At 41.5% G+C, this 13207-nt stretch overlaps 1 protein-coding gene across 8 annotated transcripts in view; it reads right to left on the bottom strand.

Moving 5' to 3' along the window:
• Window positions 1–2721: 2721 nt before the first annotated feature.
• The window catches only part of DIXDC1 (DIX domain containing 1), a 69246-nt gene continuing 58760 nt past the window's right edge, over window positions 2722–13207 (bottom strand). For 4 of the 8 annotated variants that reach the window (XM_037505257.2, XM_037505256.2, XM_037505254.2 and 1 more), the window contains 3 exons: window positions 9396–9501; window positions 7757–7865; window positions 2723–6189 (listed from right to left, as the gene is read on the bottom strand). In XM_037505257.2, the coding sequence (XP_037361154.1) occupies window positions 6109–6189; window positions 7757–7865; window positions 9396–9501 (296 nt within the window). In that variant the 3' untranslated portion in view covers window positions 2723–6108. Of the gene's footprint in view, window positions 6190–7756; window positions 7866–9395; window positions 9502–13207 lie in introns of all 8 variants that reach the window. The other 4 variants (XM_037505258.2, XM_054693089.1, XM_037505259.2 and 1 more) reach the window with 3 other exon arrangements.

The following is a 13207-nucleotide window of genomic DNA, read 5'->3' as shown; positions in this document are numbered from 1 at the left end:
GGGCGGGGGGGGTTGTGGGGCACGGCCGGGAGTTTGGGACTAGGGCCCGGCCCGAGACCCGGGAAAGGCAGGCCTGCGGGCAGCACGGGCCAGAGCGCGGGACGGCCGACGGGGAGGGGCCGCGGCGGGCGCGGGCTGATGGCGGCGCAGTGGGCTGACCCGTGGGCTGAGGGGAGGGGCCTCGCTTGGCGGAAAAGCCGGGGACGGAGCCCGAGCCCCGGCCGGGCGCCCGAAGCCTGAGGCCGCGGGGCTGGGCGGGGGATCCCCCTTCACCCCCACCCCCGGCAGGGAAGCGCCCGAGGTCCCGGGAATCCAGGCGTTTGGGTGCTGCGCCCGCCGCCCCGGCTGCCCCGCGGGTTTGGGGGCTCCTCCTTTGCGCTCGTCCTGGCTTACGGGGTTCTCGTTTCAGGGGTGTAGCCCCAATTGTTAGGGGGAAAAGGATGTCCCAAAGCTAATTCCATATAGGCTTTGTGGACTCCACCCCCACCCCAAGCCAAAGCCAAAGACACGGGGAACTCCAAATCCCATCACCACCAAAGGGAAGGTGGCTGGGACCTGAGGGTGGGGTTAAGTAGCCAGGTGGATAGAAAAGGCAGACACGTGGGCTTTGGGGGTCCCCCATTTTTGGCTCTCCACCAGCTCGTAGCGTTCGGCCAGCTTTGAGAGTGACTTTGGGTTTTCAGGTCGTCGGATTGGGTAGGACGCATTAGCTTTGGGACATCCTTTTCCCCCTAACACAACCAGAAACCAGAGGGAGCAGGTTTTCAGGCCCTGTGGTGTGAAGGGCTGCCAAGAGGAAGGTGCTTTCCCACCTTTACCAAACCTTGTAGCAGGATTAAGCCCTGTACTAAGAGACGGGTTTATAAAGCAGATGTGCGGCTGGGATTTGCAGAAGAATTACTGCAAAGAGCCACGCCTTTGTTATGCTTAGTGTATTTCGTACTAAAACTAAGCCCTCAGCCGGTGAGGGCTGGAAGCATGTCGATTGTTCTTCCATGTGACCCGGTTTAGTATCTGATAAATTGTGGAGGCTGGATAAATGTCTTTTGAATGAACGAACGAAAGGTTATCTGCACTTTGTTCAGAACAGTTATATTGCAGGATTATCAGCCTATAATTAGAAAATATTTGAGCTGAGTGACATTTCATTAAGAGGAGGAGGCATGGGCTGTATTTATAGCACCAAGTAAGTCCCCAGTGTAAGATGGTCAGAGAGCATCAGCCCAAGAGTAGAAGTGTTATAGGACTTTGATCGCCAAATCTGTGATAGGACAGGGAGAGGGTCAGCCCAAACCCCGCAAACCTGCCTATTCTAAATGGGTTCTGCCATCCGCCGCATCAACACAAAACATAGGAGACTTTAATGGGAAGGAACTTTAATAAAAACTAGGAAACAATACAGGTGAGGCAAAGAGTCTAGTTTCTAGATGAAGCACCCAAAGCTACCCATCCCCTCGTGGGTAAAAGTCCATCCATATGGGAATGGCGCAGAGCAAAGCCCCAAAGCCTGCCACAAGTCTAAAACATTTTCCAGTGGGGACCCACAGAAAAGGGTCACAAACAACTGGACAAGCCCGGAAGGAAAAGAGCAAAATCAACATCCAGATAAAAGCTGCCATTGTCACCTCCCCACGGGTCTCACCCACATCTGTGTCACCCAGTCCACGACCAAAAGACAAGCGCAGTTTCTTCACATGTCTCTAGGCTCCATGCGCCTCCTCCAGGTCTCCTGGCTCCATCTTGCTTCCTTCCTTAGTCTCTTCTGCAGCTTCTCCTCTTCCTGCTCAGCTCCACCCTCCCTTGGGTGGGGCAGGGAACCTCCCCCTTTCCTGGGGACCACCCTGTTGCAGAAGGAAGAAACCAACTTTTGAAAACAAGTTCAACCTCGCTGGTAATAATATATCTAGGAAATTGAAACAGCCGAGAGGTATCATTTCGTACCTACTAAATTGCTAAAAACCCTTTATGAGATTGCAGAGAAAGAAATACTCATTAAGGGCACTGAATATTGTTTGTAGAGATGCCAAGCAGTAGGAAAAAACGTTTACATCTTTCCTCAAAATCCTATGCTAGTATCCTTCAGGCACTCAAAACAATATTAAAAAATGTTTAGTATCTCTTTAACAGAAATAATTGGGAAAACGATCCAAAAATGAGGAAAAGATTAATAGCAGGCACATTCTAACAGAATTCTAACAGACGCCTAACAGAATAATATGCAGGTAATAAAAACCTATTTGAAATCCTCTAAACGGGTTGGATAATTTAATGAAAAGGAAGACTCAAGTCTTAAGATTTGAAATCTTAAGTCTCACAGAATTGTTGATACACAATGGGTAGAGAAACAGAGGAATTAGTTGGTAATGAAAGATTCTAAATTAAGCTCTTTACATATTTAACTTTAACGTGATCAAATAACCTAATTAAAATGGACTTTAGTACTTGAAAGTGTGTACTTGGATGTCAAATAGGGCTAAAGATTTCAATATACAAAACATTTAAATGGAAGTGATAAAGCCGACAAGCCTACTTAAGTTTTAGGAAGATAGCTTTCAAATTAATTTGGAAATTGTTTTTTTAAAAATTAAATTTCTGAAAGTTTTAACAATGTTGCTTTGCTCTTGCATTACAGATTGTCTTGTCATGTAATTTACACTCAGGTTATGTGCATATGTACATACAATTGCACAAAAATGCTAAATCAATGAATTTGCTAATAATAACCTATTTTGTGCTTACACTAGAAATACCGATAGTAAAATAAGTGCAGCAATAAAGTCACCCTTATCTCCACTGCCCAAGTAATGAGTAAACATGCTACCTGGGAGATCACTTGAGGAAATTTACTTTCACTTTGGTAGCCTTATTGATTAATTTCAGTCAATAAACACAAGTGAAAATGATTAATGGTATTCAGTTTGCAAACTCCATTTTATTCATAGTTCTGCTTTTTCTTTTTTAATTAGTTCATAAATCTGGTACATACAGGCAGTTAAAACTGGTTATCACTTTGATAATCAGGAGCCTCTGGTATAACACAATCTTCATGAAAACATTGTAAAACAGGGAGAATACACAGTAATTAATAATCTCTGAGAACAATGGTTGCAAACATCCATGTTTCTAAGAAAATATAACTTTACATATATATGTATTTTAAGCAAGCTATACCTCTTACATAAATTCAGACAATAGGAGGAGTGTGCAATCATAATGCTTACTTTGTGAAACAAAATAATTATAATTATGACCTAAATGCTTTTAAGTAGAGTCCTCTGGATTAGATGTAGAGCAACGATATTTTCCCTAATTTACAACCATCCTGGTCAAAAAGCTGGAAAGCTGGCCAGTAAGTAGGATTGCTATTACCAAGTAAGTTTAACCCAAATTCTTTAGGTATAAATTATTAAGTATTCTGATTCCAGTTAATTTAGGAAACAGAATAGTCTTCAGTTTTTAAATTAAGACTTTCAAAGGAACTTCACTTTCTATTTAGACTAGGTTTCATAAGAGGGTCAGGTTTTTTTTTAATCTAACAGTTTAGAGATTATGGATTCTATATAAACATTCTAATTCCTTAGTTTGCTTAAGGAAAAGAAAACTTCAGCAGTAGAAAAAAAGGACCATTCCACACAAATGCAATTAGGGGACAATAATCTGAATCAGTGAGAGGCCTAGCCTCTGTGTATCATAGAGGAGACTTTTAAAACCAGAATGAATCAATGCACACTCCTCAGCAAGCTCCTCTGTCTTTAGAAACTGGACTGAGGATTACTAACACATTTTATACAAGAATTACTGGAGTTACATCCTGTAACAGGGATATTTAGTCATTACCCGTGGCATTTGAGATTAATGAACTAAAGGGGAAAAAATTAGCTTATTTATTCCCCTGAACTCAACTTCAGCCTTCTTGGGAGGCACTGAGGCCATGCAGCAACTTTTCCAAAGGACATAGAGTTAAATGAGGTCGAGAACTTTGACATTTTTCTCTGATTTAATTTTCTCCAAAAACTTAAATTCTACATAATGACAAAACTGTTGGCTGAAAGAAAACTGACAGGGAAAAACTCATTTTAAAAATGAGACAGACATTCAAGATAAACTATACAGGAAATACAATAATGGATTTTGGCCTGATAACCCTCATGCTGGTATATAGCAAAACACCAAAATTCATGCAACAGAGAAACTGGTGACATGAAGACTTTTTCTCTGGACTTACTGGGGGAAAAAACAGAATATATTGGTGGGTTTTTTTCCTCTTTGCTTTCATGATGAATTATTCTTGCAATTGACTTGACTTTCCTAGTCTTTTCTGAAATATTCTTCAATAGAAGAAGATCATTAAACTTACATGGAAGACATCAAGTGTCTTAAGCTCCTTCTTTCTGCTAGAGGTGCAATCAAGTAGATTACATAAAACTACCTCAACGAAAATAGCAGGTAGAATTGGAACAGGAATTAGTTGTCATTAATATACTCGTAATAAAATAAAGCTTGTTCTGAAACCACAAGGGCTGGTAAGAAGAGCCTGTATAAAAGCTACTGGGTTCCCTAGAAAATGGATACGGTATACAGAATGTGAGAATATACAGGACTCACACTCAAGTTATAAAAATAGACATGGTTCTCAGACAAAAAGCAAATGAGTACAAAAGAATTTTCCAAACATGAACTATTTTAGAAAGACACACCTATATAAAACAACACAATGTCATCTTAGAGCGCCAGTAGTCTGCTGAAATGGCTGAAAAGGGAAGATGAACTAGAGACAGACAGGTCAAGAACCCCAAATTGATCTGTTTGCCTCTTCTGGTTGGCAGTGTACATCGGTGATCACAGGCAGACTTCTTTTGGATATATAGACATATAAATATATCTATATATACAGATACATATGAAATTGCTGATTGGTTGATAGTTCTTGGCAAATGAATGAGAAAACCCAAGTTATTCAGTAATCTCTAGAAGTTTCTTTTAGCTTCTACACTTGACAATGTTGCACATGAGAAAGGATTCTAGGGTTTTGTTTTTTTTACCCAGAATCAACCCTGCCATTCACAACCCATGCTCCATGCCCCATGGTTTCTATTGTGCCCTAAAGGATTGGCCTAAATATATAATAGAAAATAACTCTGGTCTTGAAATGAGGAGGCACAGACCAGTAACTCATGCTCAGTAATCATAAATCACAAATACTGAAATTAATGGTCTGTCTCCTTTTGACTGCAAAGGAGATGCCATGAGCTAAAGAAAGTTGTAAGACGAAGAAAGTCAAGAAGATATGGGTAGCAGCACCTTTTCATACCTGCCTGGATTTTTCAGGAGTCTTTCACTCCTTATTTCTTTCAAACACAAAGTTCATCAGTTGAAATGGAAGGGAAAAAAAAGGCTCTAAAATTAAGAGTCCCCAGAGAAAACTAGCAGTACATAAAATGTGCCCTCTGTGGGCTAAAGGACAAGCTGCAGGAACAGGTAACACGGCAGAGGCAGCCCAAGGTCTGTCTTAGTTATGTGTTAGCACGGTATAGCACAGTATGGCCAGCCCTTTTTCCATCCATGTCCAGTTGAAAAGAAACTGAAGAGTGGGCTTCATCTTTGGTACCACCTCATGAGTTATTCTTGGTTTGCAGTAACTGCAAAGAAGCAGAAAAGTTGGTACCTTTACCTTGTCAGTGAGTACGAATGCTGGAACTCTGATTGCTGCAACCATTGAGGCCAATTAAAACAATACTGTAACACACCAGAATGATGCATCCAATTATCTGTTTCTGGATACTAGCAGCCATGCCCTTATAGGAGCGGGATCATCCATCCCCATTGGTTAAGGCCTTCGGTTTGTTGTCCTCAGAGTAGAATAAAACACTGCGTTCCCACGGACAAGGAACTCCAGATGAAACCATGGTCTACAGAAGCCAGGAATTTCAAGTACCATGTAAGCCAGGCACAGTAACCAAACTGGCCCATGGCTGTCACACTTGGAGAAGCTTCTGTTTTGTCAGCACGAACTGGAAACTTCTTAGTGTTTTCTGGGTTTAGTCCTCTTTCCTGAGTGAAGCAGCCAGGGAGAGCCAAGTTCCACAACTCCCAATCTAATACTCAGCATTAATTCTCTCCATGGTCTTCTTCTACCCAGGCTACAATTTTCCCTTCCCATCCAGGAATGGCATCATCATCATGAAAAACCTAGAGAGGAGAAAAAGCCACAATGAAAAAATAACAGCAAGAGAGGGAGTCTCACTAAACAACCACTGTTGATAAAAATAAGGCCTCAAACATAAAGGTTAAAGAAGTATAGAGAACAGCCTCAAGAAAGTCTGTGTCCTTTAGGTGTTTGTTCCTAAAGTTGTTAACAGGTTAAAAGTGTGTATGTGTATGTAAATATGTATATTTATATATATAAATACATTTACATATAGTTATACACACACACACACACACACACACACACACACACACCCCACACTTATTTCCACATCCATGGAGTGGGGAAAACATTCCTAACATTATTTTGCTCATAGAGACTCATTAGAACTAATGAGCTATAAATGACAGAACACTCTGGGCTTCTTAGGAGAAAGCAATAGTATAAGCATTAAAAAAATGAGAATGGGGAAAATTTTGGTCTCATGTACTGTAAAGAAAAGGCTAGGAAGAAGGCCAATTTAATGTGTTTGCATTTACTTCTTTTCATCCATTTCTTTTTATTTAATGCATAGAAGAACTGGGGTGTAGGCCAGGGGTGTGGGAGGGTAAGAGGATTCATCAGAAACAAAGTGGGGAGCAGAACAGGCAGATTGACTGAAATACACTGCTGAGGGGAGCAGCGGGCGAGACAGGAGAGGTCTGCTGCGCCACGTGGATTAGCAACCTGGCTAGGGATTGAACTCATGCTGCAGTGGTGGGCAATATCTTGATAGCGCCGAGACTTTAATCCCTCACTCGTCCACTTCTTAAGCCACTAATGAAACAGGTTTACTAAAATATTTCAATGAGGAAGAAAATCTTTAAAAAATAAAATACTGAAGAGAGAAGTGTGTGGAATGAGTAGATAGCAGTTATCTGATAGTGCAAATGGCACTAGAACTTTGGGGGTGGCTTGAACTTTTCAAGCATGAAGCTATGCTCCTAAAATTTACATTTTACGGCCAGCCAATAGTAAATCAATAAAAGTTAATTTTTTTTAAATGGGCTTCAATTTTTCTCATTCTATAACCACAATGAAAGCACTTACAATAAACCACAACCCAGAAATCTCTTCCAAAAACGTTTATATTTGTCAGATGAATTATAAAGAGACGTATAGGCTAGTGAAGGGACTGAGAGAATAAGATAACTGCAAAAGTTCCACATTTTTATAATCTGAGAACCCACTACCACAAAATATGGTTCCAAATACCTGTTTTTTTATTTTGTTCTACACAGGAAGCAGAAAATTTTCTTAGATTTGGGTACAAATAGAAAAGGGGGCTAAAAGCCAAGCTTTTATCCAGGGATAGGTTTATTTTCCTTAACAAAACCAAGCTTTTTTCTTTTTAAAAGTTTGGTTTTGTTTATAAGTTTGGTTTAGTTTAAAAGTTATGGTTAAAGTGAATAGATCTTGAACGAAAGAAATTTGGACCATTCCCTGCCCTCAGGCTCACGGAAATTCCTAAACCTGGTTAGGGAACTCAGGTACTTCTAGATACTATTTCTTGAGTTGGAAGCTCTGGGGTTCAGGGGAAATCACCCAACCTCCCCCTGAATTCTGTACCTCTTCTTTGACAGTGCCAAACTCCGGATCTAGCGCTTTGAAGTGATACCGGTGATTCCCTTCCCGGTCAATAGCTGCTTTAAAATCCTTCAGTGTCACCTCCCCCAACCTGCAATAAAAGAAGAAAGCACTAAAACAGACTGTTAAGCAATAGGTTGGAAGGAAAAAAGGTTAGCTTTCAACTGAGGTCCCTGCCAAAGTCTCTTTGGGCAGAAAAAGCATGACCTGTAGGTCACCACCCTGACGACCTAGAAGATTCTAAAACAGTAGAGGTTAGGGAGCCAGTCCTCACTAGGGGATGAAAATGGCATTACCTATGGGGTGATCTGAGAATTTAGAATGGATTTATTGTTTCAGCAGCTGCCAGATAACTTCTCTGATTTTCTCTGGAAAAAAAACAGAGTCTCTGAAATCTAATCTGTTGAACAACTACTAATATGTCTATGTTATTTTGATTTCCTTTTTTGCAACAATAATCTACTTCCTTAGGTGGGTAGAATTAAATCAAGTATCATCATCTCTATCCTTCTGGCTTCAGAAAGTTCCCCTCCAACCTAGATCAAGTAAGTAGACTCTCAAGCAAAGAAAAATCTTACCACCTCTCTCAGGCAGTAGTTCCAGAGTTTAAAGATCTTTATTTCAAAGCCATTTCCTTGAGGAGAGAGCATAACAACCAAGTGTTTAAGGTTTTAATATGAACTCTCCCAAGGTTCCCAGCTCTAGTAACAAAGAACAAGGAATACTATAGCCCTGGAGGCGCACCACAGCCCTGGCTCTCAGAAAGAGCTACTTGGAGCACTTAAAAATTGTTTTTCCGGGGCCTCCCCTGGTGGCGCAGGTGGTTGAGCGCTGGGCTGTGAAGCTGCCCGCAGCCTCTGCAGTGCTGGTTCAATCCCCAGCCACTGGGCAGGGATCCCACATGGCGCACAGACCTCTCCTGCCACACCCGCTGCTCCCCTCAGCAGTGTACTTCATCGGTCTGCCTGTTCTGTTCCCCGCTCTGGCTCTGGTGAATTCTCTCACCCTCCCGTGCTTCTGACTGTACCCAGTGCTTGTATAAATAAATAAATAAATAAATCTTTTTTTTTTTTTTTTTAAAAATTGTTTTTCCAGGGCCTCCCTGGTGGTGCAAGGGTTAAGACACAACCTACGTAGCAATCCGCAGCCACTGCAGCATGAGTTCCTTTGAAGGTCATAGAGGTGACCCATGTGGCGCAGCAGACCTCATTTGACTTGCCTGCGGCCCCCCTCAGCAATGTATTTCAGTCAATCTGCCTGTTCTGCTCCCCACTCTGTCTCTGGTGAATCTTCTCATCCCCACCCCACACTTCTGGCCTGTACCCCAGCTCTTGTATGCATAAATAAATAAATCTTAAAAAAAAATTTTTTTCCTAACTTGGAGATTATCTGCCTACTTGCCAGCACTGAAGCACTATTACTGTGTCTGTCTCAAGCAGTGGATCAGGACTTGTCCCTTGTGATGCTACTGGCTAGTGATAAAGCTAGAACTAGAATCTTATGTCCTATACCCTCTCACTACACCATACTGCTTCCTAAACACCTCTGGGCTCCCCAGGTGGCCAGTAACTAATGTTGTCCTGTTCTCTTTAAAAGAGAAATAATGATCCCCGAAACTCACCTCTTTGGTATATTGACCATGAAGGGCGTAAGTGACCGGTCGGTAAAATACAGCACTTTAGTACAGGCGCTGCTGATGGCTGGGGAGCTCTGGGAGTGAGGCAACTCTGCAGAGAGAGACTTTGTGATCAGAACATTCCATTTGCTCCCCACCATCCTTCACTTATTCCAGTAATTCAAAATGCCCCAGGAGAATGCAACTGAGGTTACAACACAGTTCTCAGTCCCTTGCCAACACCAACTCCACAGGCTGTGACCTGCAGGACATCTCCACCGGGGCGGGAAAGACAAGAGGCGCTTCATGCATGAACACTATCACGAGGACCATGAGGACTGTAGTTTTCACCCATTCCAAGTATCTCTAGCAAAGGAGTAGCAGCCGTAGTGACAGGCATTGTTGCTAACAGTCAAAAGAGGTTGGGGAAGCCTGGCAAGATTTCCACTGGGGAGGAATAGACACACAGCAGGAGCAGCAGACAACATTTAGATTCCGGAGGTCAGTGATGGAGCACGCTCAGGTAATCCATGAAAAGAGAAATGAACTGGAGCAAAGTATCCTTAGAAACTGAGATTCCAAGTGGCCTTAAGCTTCAAGTCTCAAAGCTACAAGACCTACCTAATCCCTTAGCTATAAAGGATCTAATGTGTTGGTCCCACAGTCTTAGGCTTTTTGATTCACATTTGGTCTCTACCCTTTGTGTAGGTACTCACAGAGAAATACAATAAATGAGTACTGTGATTTGACTTTAAAAGAAGAGGAGAAAAGACCAGCCAGAAACTCTTAGCATAAAGACCAAACACAAACACTGAACTTGCATTAAACTCTGTCCTGTAATTCCACCTACACATATTGTCTTTGTAAGTTACTCTAGGCACTGTTGTAAGTCAAATTGGAAGCTGCAGGAAGCAGTTCTAGGAAGGGGTTTTAAATAAGGAAAACTATAGAGAATGAATTAATACAGGGGAGAGAGACAAAACATTCTTTGTTAGAACAGCAATTATAGTCAGCCAGTTTTAAGAATTTTTCTTCAAAGAATGCCAATTATTGAAACATACAGTAGGCCATAACGTTCCCTTGATTCCAGCCCCTAGAAGAGTGCCTGGCTGGTTAATAAAACAAAATATTCATCTTTTAGCATTAAATTATATCACTGATTTTTTTTTATTCAACAAGTATTTACATAACACCTACTAAGTACTACTTTTTGAGAAAATCAACTATATGTGGTCTCTGACAAAGAGTTTACAGTATACTAGGTACAACAGAGAGGATTACAAATAATTAGAGCATACGAAATCAAATGTGTACAAACAGCACAGTTAGGTTAAAAATAAAGTGGTTCATTTCTCTAGGAAGAGGTCAGAAAGGGTAGTCCCTAGTTAAAGAGTCATTAATCAGGGGCCTCCCTGGTGGTATAAGGGGTTAAGATGCAACCTACGAAGCTCACCACAGCCACTGCAACACAAGTTCAATCCCTGGCCAGGGAGGTGACCTACATGGCACAGCAGACCTCTCCTGTCTTGCCCACTGCTCCCCTCAGCAGTTATTTCAGTCAGTCTGCCTGTTCTGCTCCCCGCTCTATCTCTGGTGAATTTTCTCACCCCCTAAAACTCTGGCCTGTACACCAGTTCTTGGATGTATAAATAGATAGATCTTAAAAAAAAAAAAAGAGAGAGAGTCATTAATCAAAGAACCTTAGAAAAATCATCAGAGAAGCTGGAAAGAGCAATTCCAAGAAGAAGGAGGATAAAAGTAAAGGCATGAAATACGTAACACTGAACACAAACCAGGAAGGCAGGAGCATAAGGAGTACACTGGGAAGGTGTGGAAGATGAAGCCAGTAGGACGAGCAGGGGCCAGATCACAAAAGATCTGCCAGGCTAAAGTGCCAGATGTTAGTCTTAAGCTATGGAGAGAATCTAAAAGGGAGTGATAAGATCAGACAGGTGTTCCAGAAAGGTCAGTTTATCAGCCAAGTAAATGTAAGGGTTGGATGTGAGAAACTCTGGAAATCAGTAAGAGGCAACTAAAAGAACCTGAGAGATAAGGATGGGCAAGGGGCAGCCCTGGAGCCAGAGAAGAGATGCTCTGAGAGTCCTTTAGAAGGTGCCAGTCTTAGTACTTGGGATTGTTTGAGGGTGGAGGACAGATGAGAAAAGTGAGAAATAACAGACCCATGGTCTGGGGAAACAGATGCACAGGTAGCTGAGAGAGAAACAGAAGTGTGCTATCATTCATTTAAGATGTTCATCAGGTTTCTACTATATATCCAATAGCAGAGATGCCAAAATAAAATAGATATAATCACCACACTTAAAGCTCAAAAGCTCAAGCTAATGAGGTGAAATAGCAAAAACAGTTATGTTATAATAAAAGAAAATATGAAAATAATTTTGCTGTGACCTGAATTATGTCTTCCCAACATCCCTGTGTTGAAGTACCAAGGCCCGTGTGACTGTTAAACTGCAAAGAGGGCCTTGAAGGAGGTTAAATGAGGTGATAAGCCCTGATTCCACTGTACTGGGGTCCTTATCAAAAGAAGAGACCCCAGGGAGCACTATCATGTAAAGACACAGCAAGAAGCCAGCCTCCTGCCATCGTGGAAGAGGTCTCTCCCCCACCTGAACCTGATCATACTGGCACCCCAATACTGGCAGTTCCAAGCTCCAGAACTATGAGAAAATAAAATTCTCTTTTTTAAGTTCATGAGTTTTTGGGGTTTTTTTGTTTTTGTTGTGGATGCTCAAGTTAATACAAATACTGTATATACATCTTGTGTGAATTTCAAAGAAGAGTAATCATGGTATGAGATGACATACAGAGGTGCAGGTTTAGCAAACTGGTCATGCATAACATTGCGAGAGTCATCAGGGAACTAGTGAGTTGAACTGCACAGACTTGGACCGAAAAAGTGAGAAACTATCCTTATTCAGCATTAAATCATATGATAAAACGACCTTGTTCCATCAGGGTAGTATTACTATAAAATTATATACAAAAATCTCAGAGAAGGGGAAGGAAGTGGAGGCAGGACTCAGAGACTACATGGCCCCAGAAATATAACCTTGTGTGTACGTGCATGTGTGTGAGCACGTGTGTATTTGTACATTTAACCATGATTTTAAAATCATGATTTTAACATCAATTTTAGCTTTCAGGTTTAGGTTGATGATTGATTCACTAGAGTTAACTTTTTTATATGGTGTGAGGTAGGGTCACCTTTTTTTTTTAACCTTAGATCATCTGTTGAAAGCCTACCCTTTCGCCACTGAATAGCTTTTGTACCATTACTGAAAATCAACTGACCAAATAGATTATTTGAGTCTTTTTCTAAACTCTCCACCTTGTCCCCCTGATATGTGTCCATCCCTTTACCTGCACTGCACTCTCCTGGCCACCCTCCCTTTATAGTTAGCTTAGACGTCAGATGGTGTGGTCCTCCAACCACTTTGTTCTTCTTTCTCAACTTTTGTTCTGAAGCTCTTCTAGTCCATTTATTGTTCCACATAAAGTTTAGGATCAGCTTGTTTTAACCTACAAAGAGCCTTGGAAGGATTTTGTTGGAATTGCATCGAAGCTATAGATCACTTGGGGAGGATTGGATCACCTTAACACGGTTGAGTATTTGATCACCTTAACACAGTTGAGGATTCAATCTATAAACATTTAGCTCTCCTTTATTTCTTCACTACTTTGTAGCTTTCAACATAAAAATGCTGCACATATTTTGTAAGTTTTACATGTAAGCATCTTGTTTCTTTTGGTGCTACTTAAAGTACAACTACTATTGGTACTTCAAATTCTTTTTTTCT

The sequence above is a fragment of the Talpa occidentalis genome, unplaced genomic scaffold (assembly GCF_014898055.3).
Source record: "Talpa occidentalis isolate TD23 unplaced genomic scaffold, MPIMG_talOcc4v2.1 talOcc4.12, whole genome shotgun sequence".
NCBI lineage: Eukaryota > Metazoa > Chordata > Mammalia > Eulipotyphla > Talpidae > Talpa > Talpa occidentalis.
This window is presented reverse-complemented; position numbering and strand designations above follow the sequence as displayed.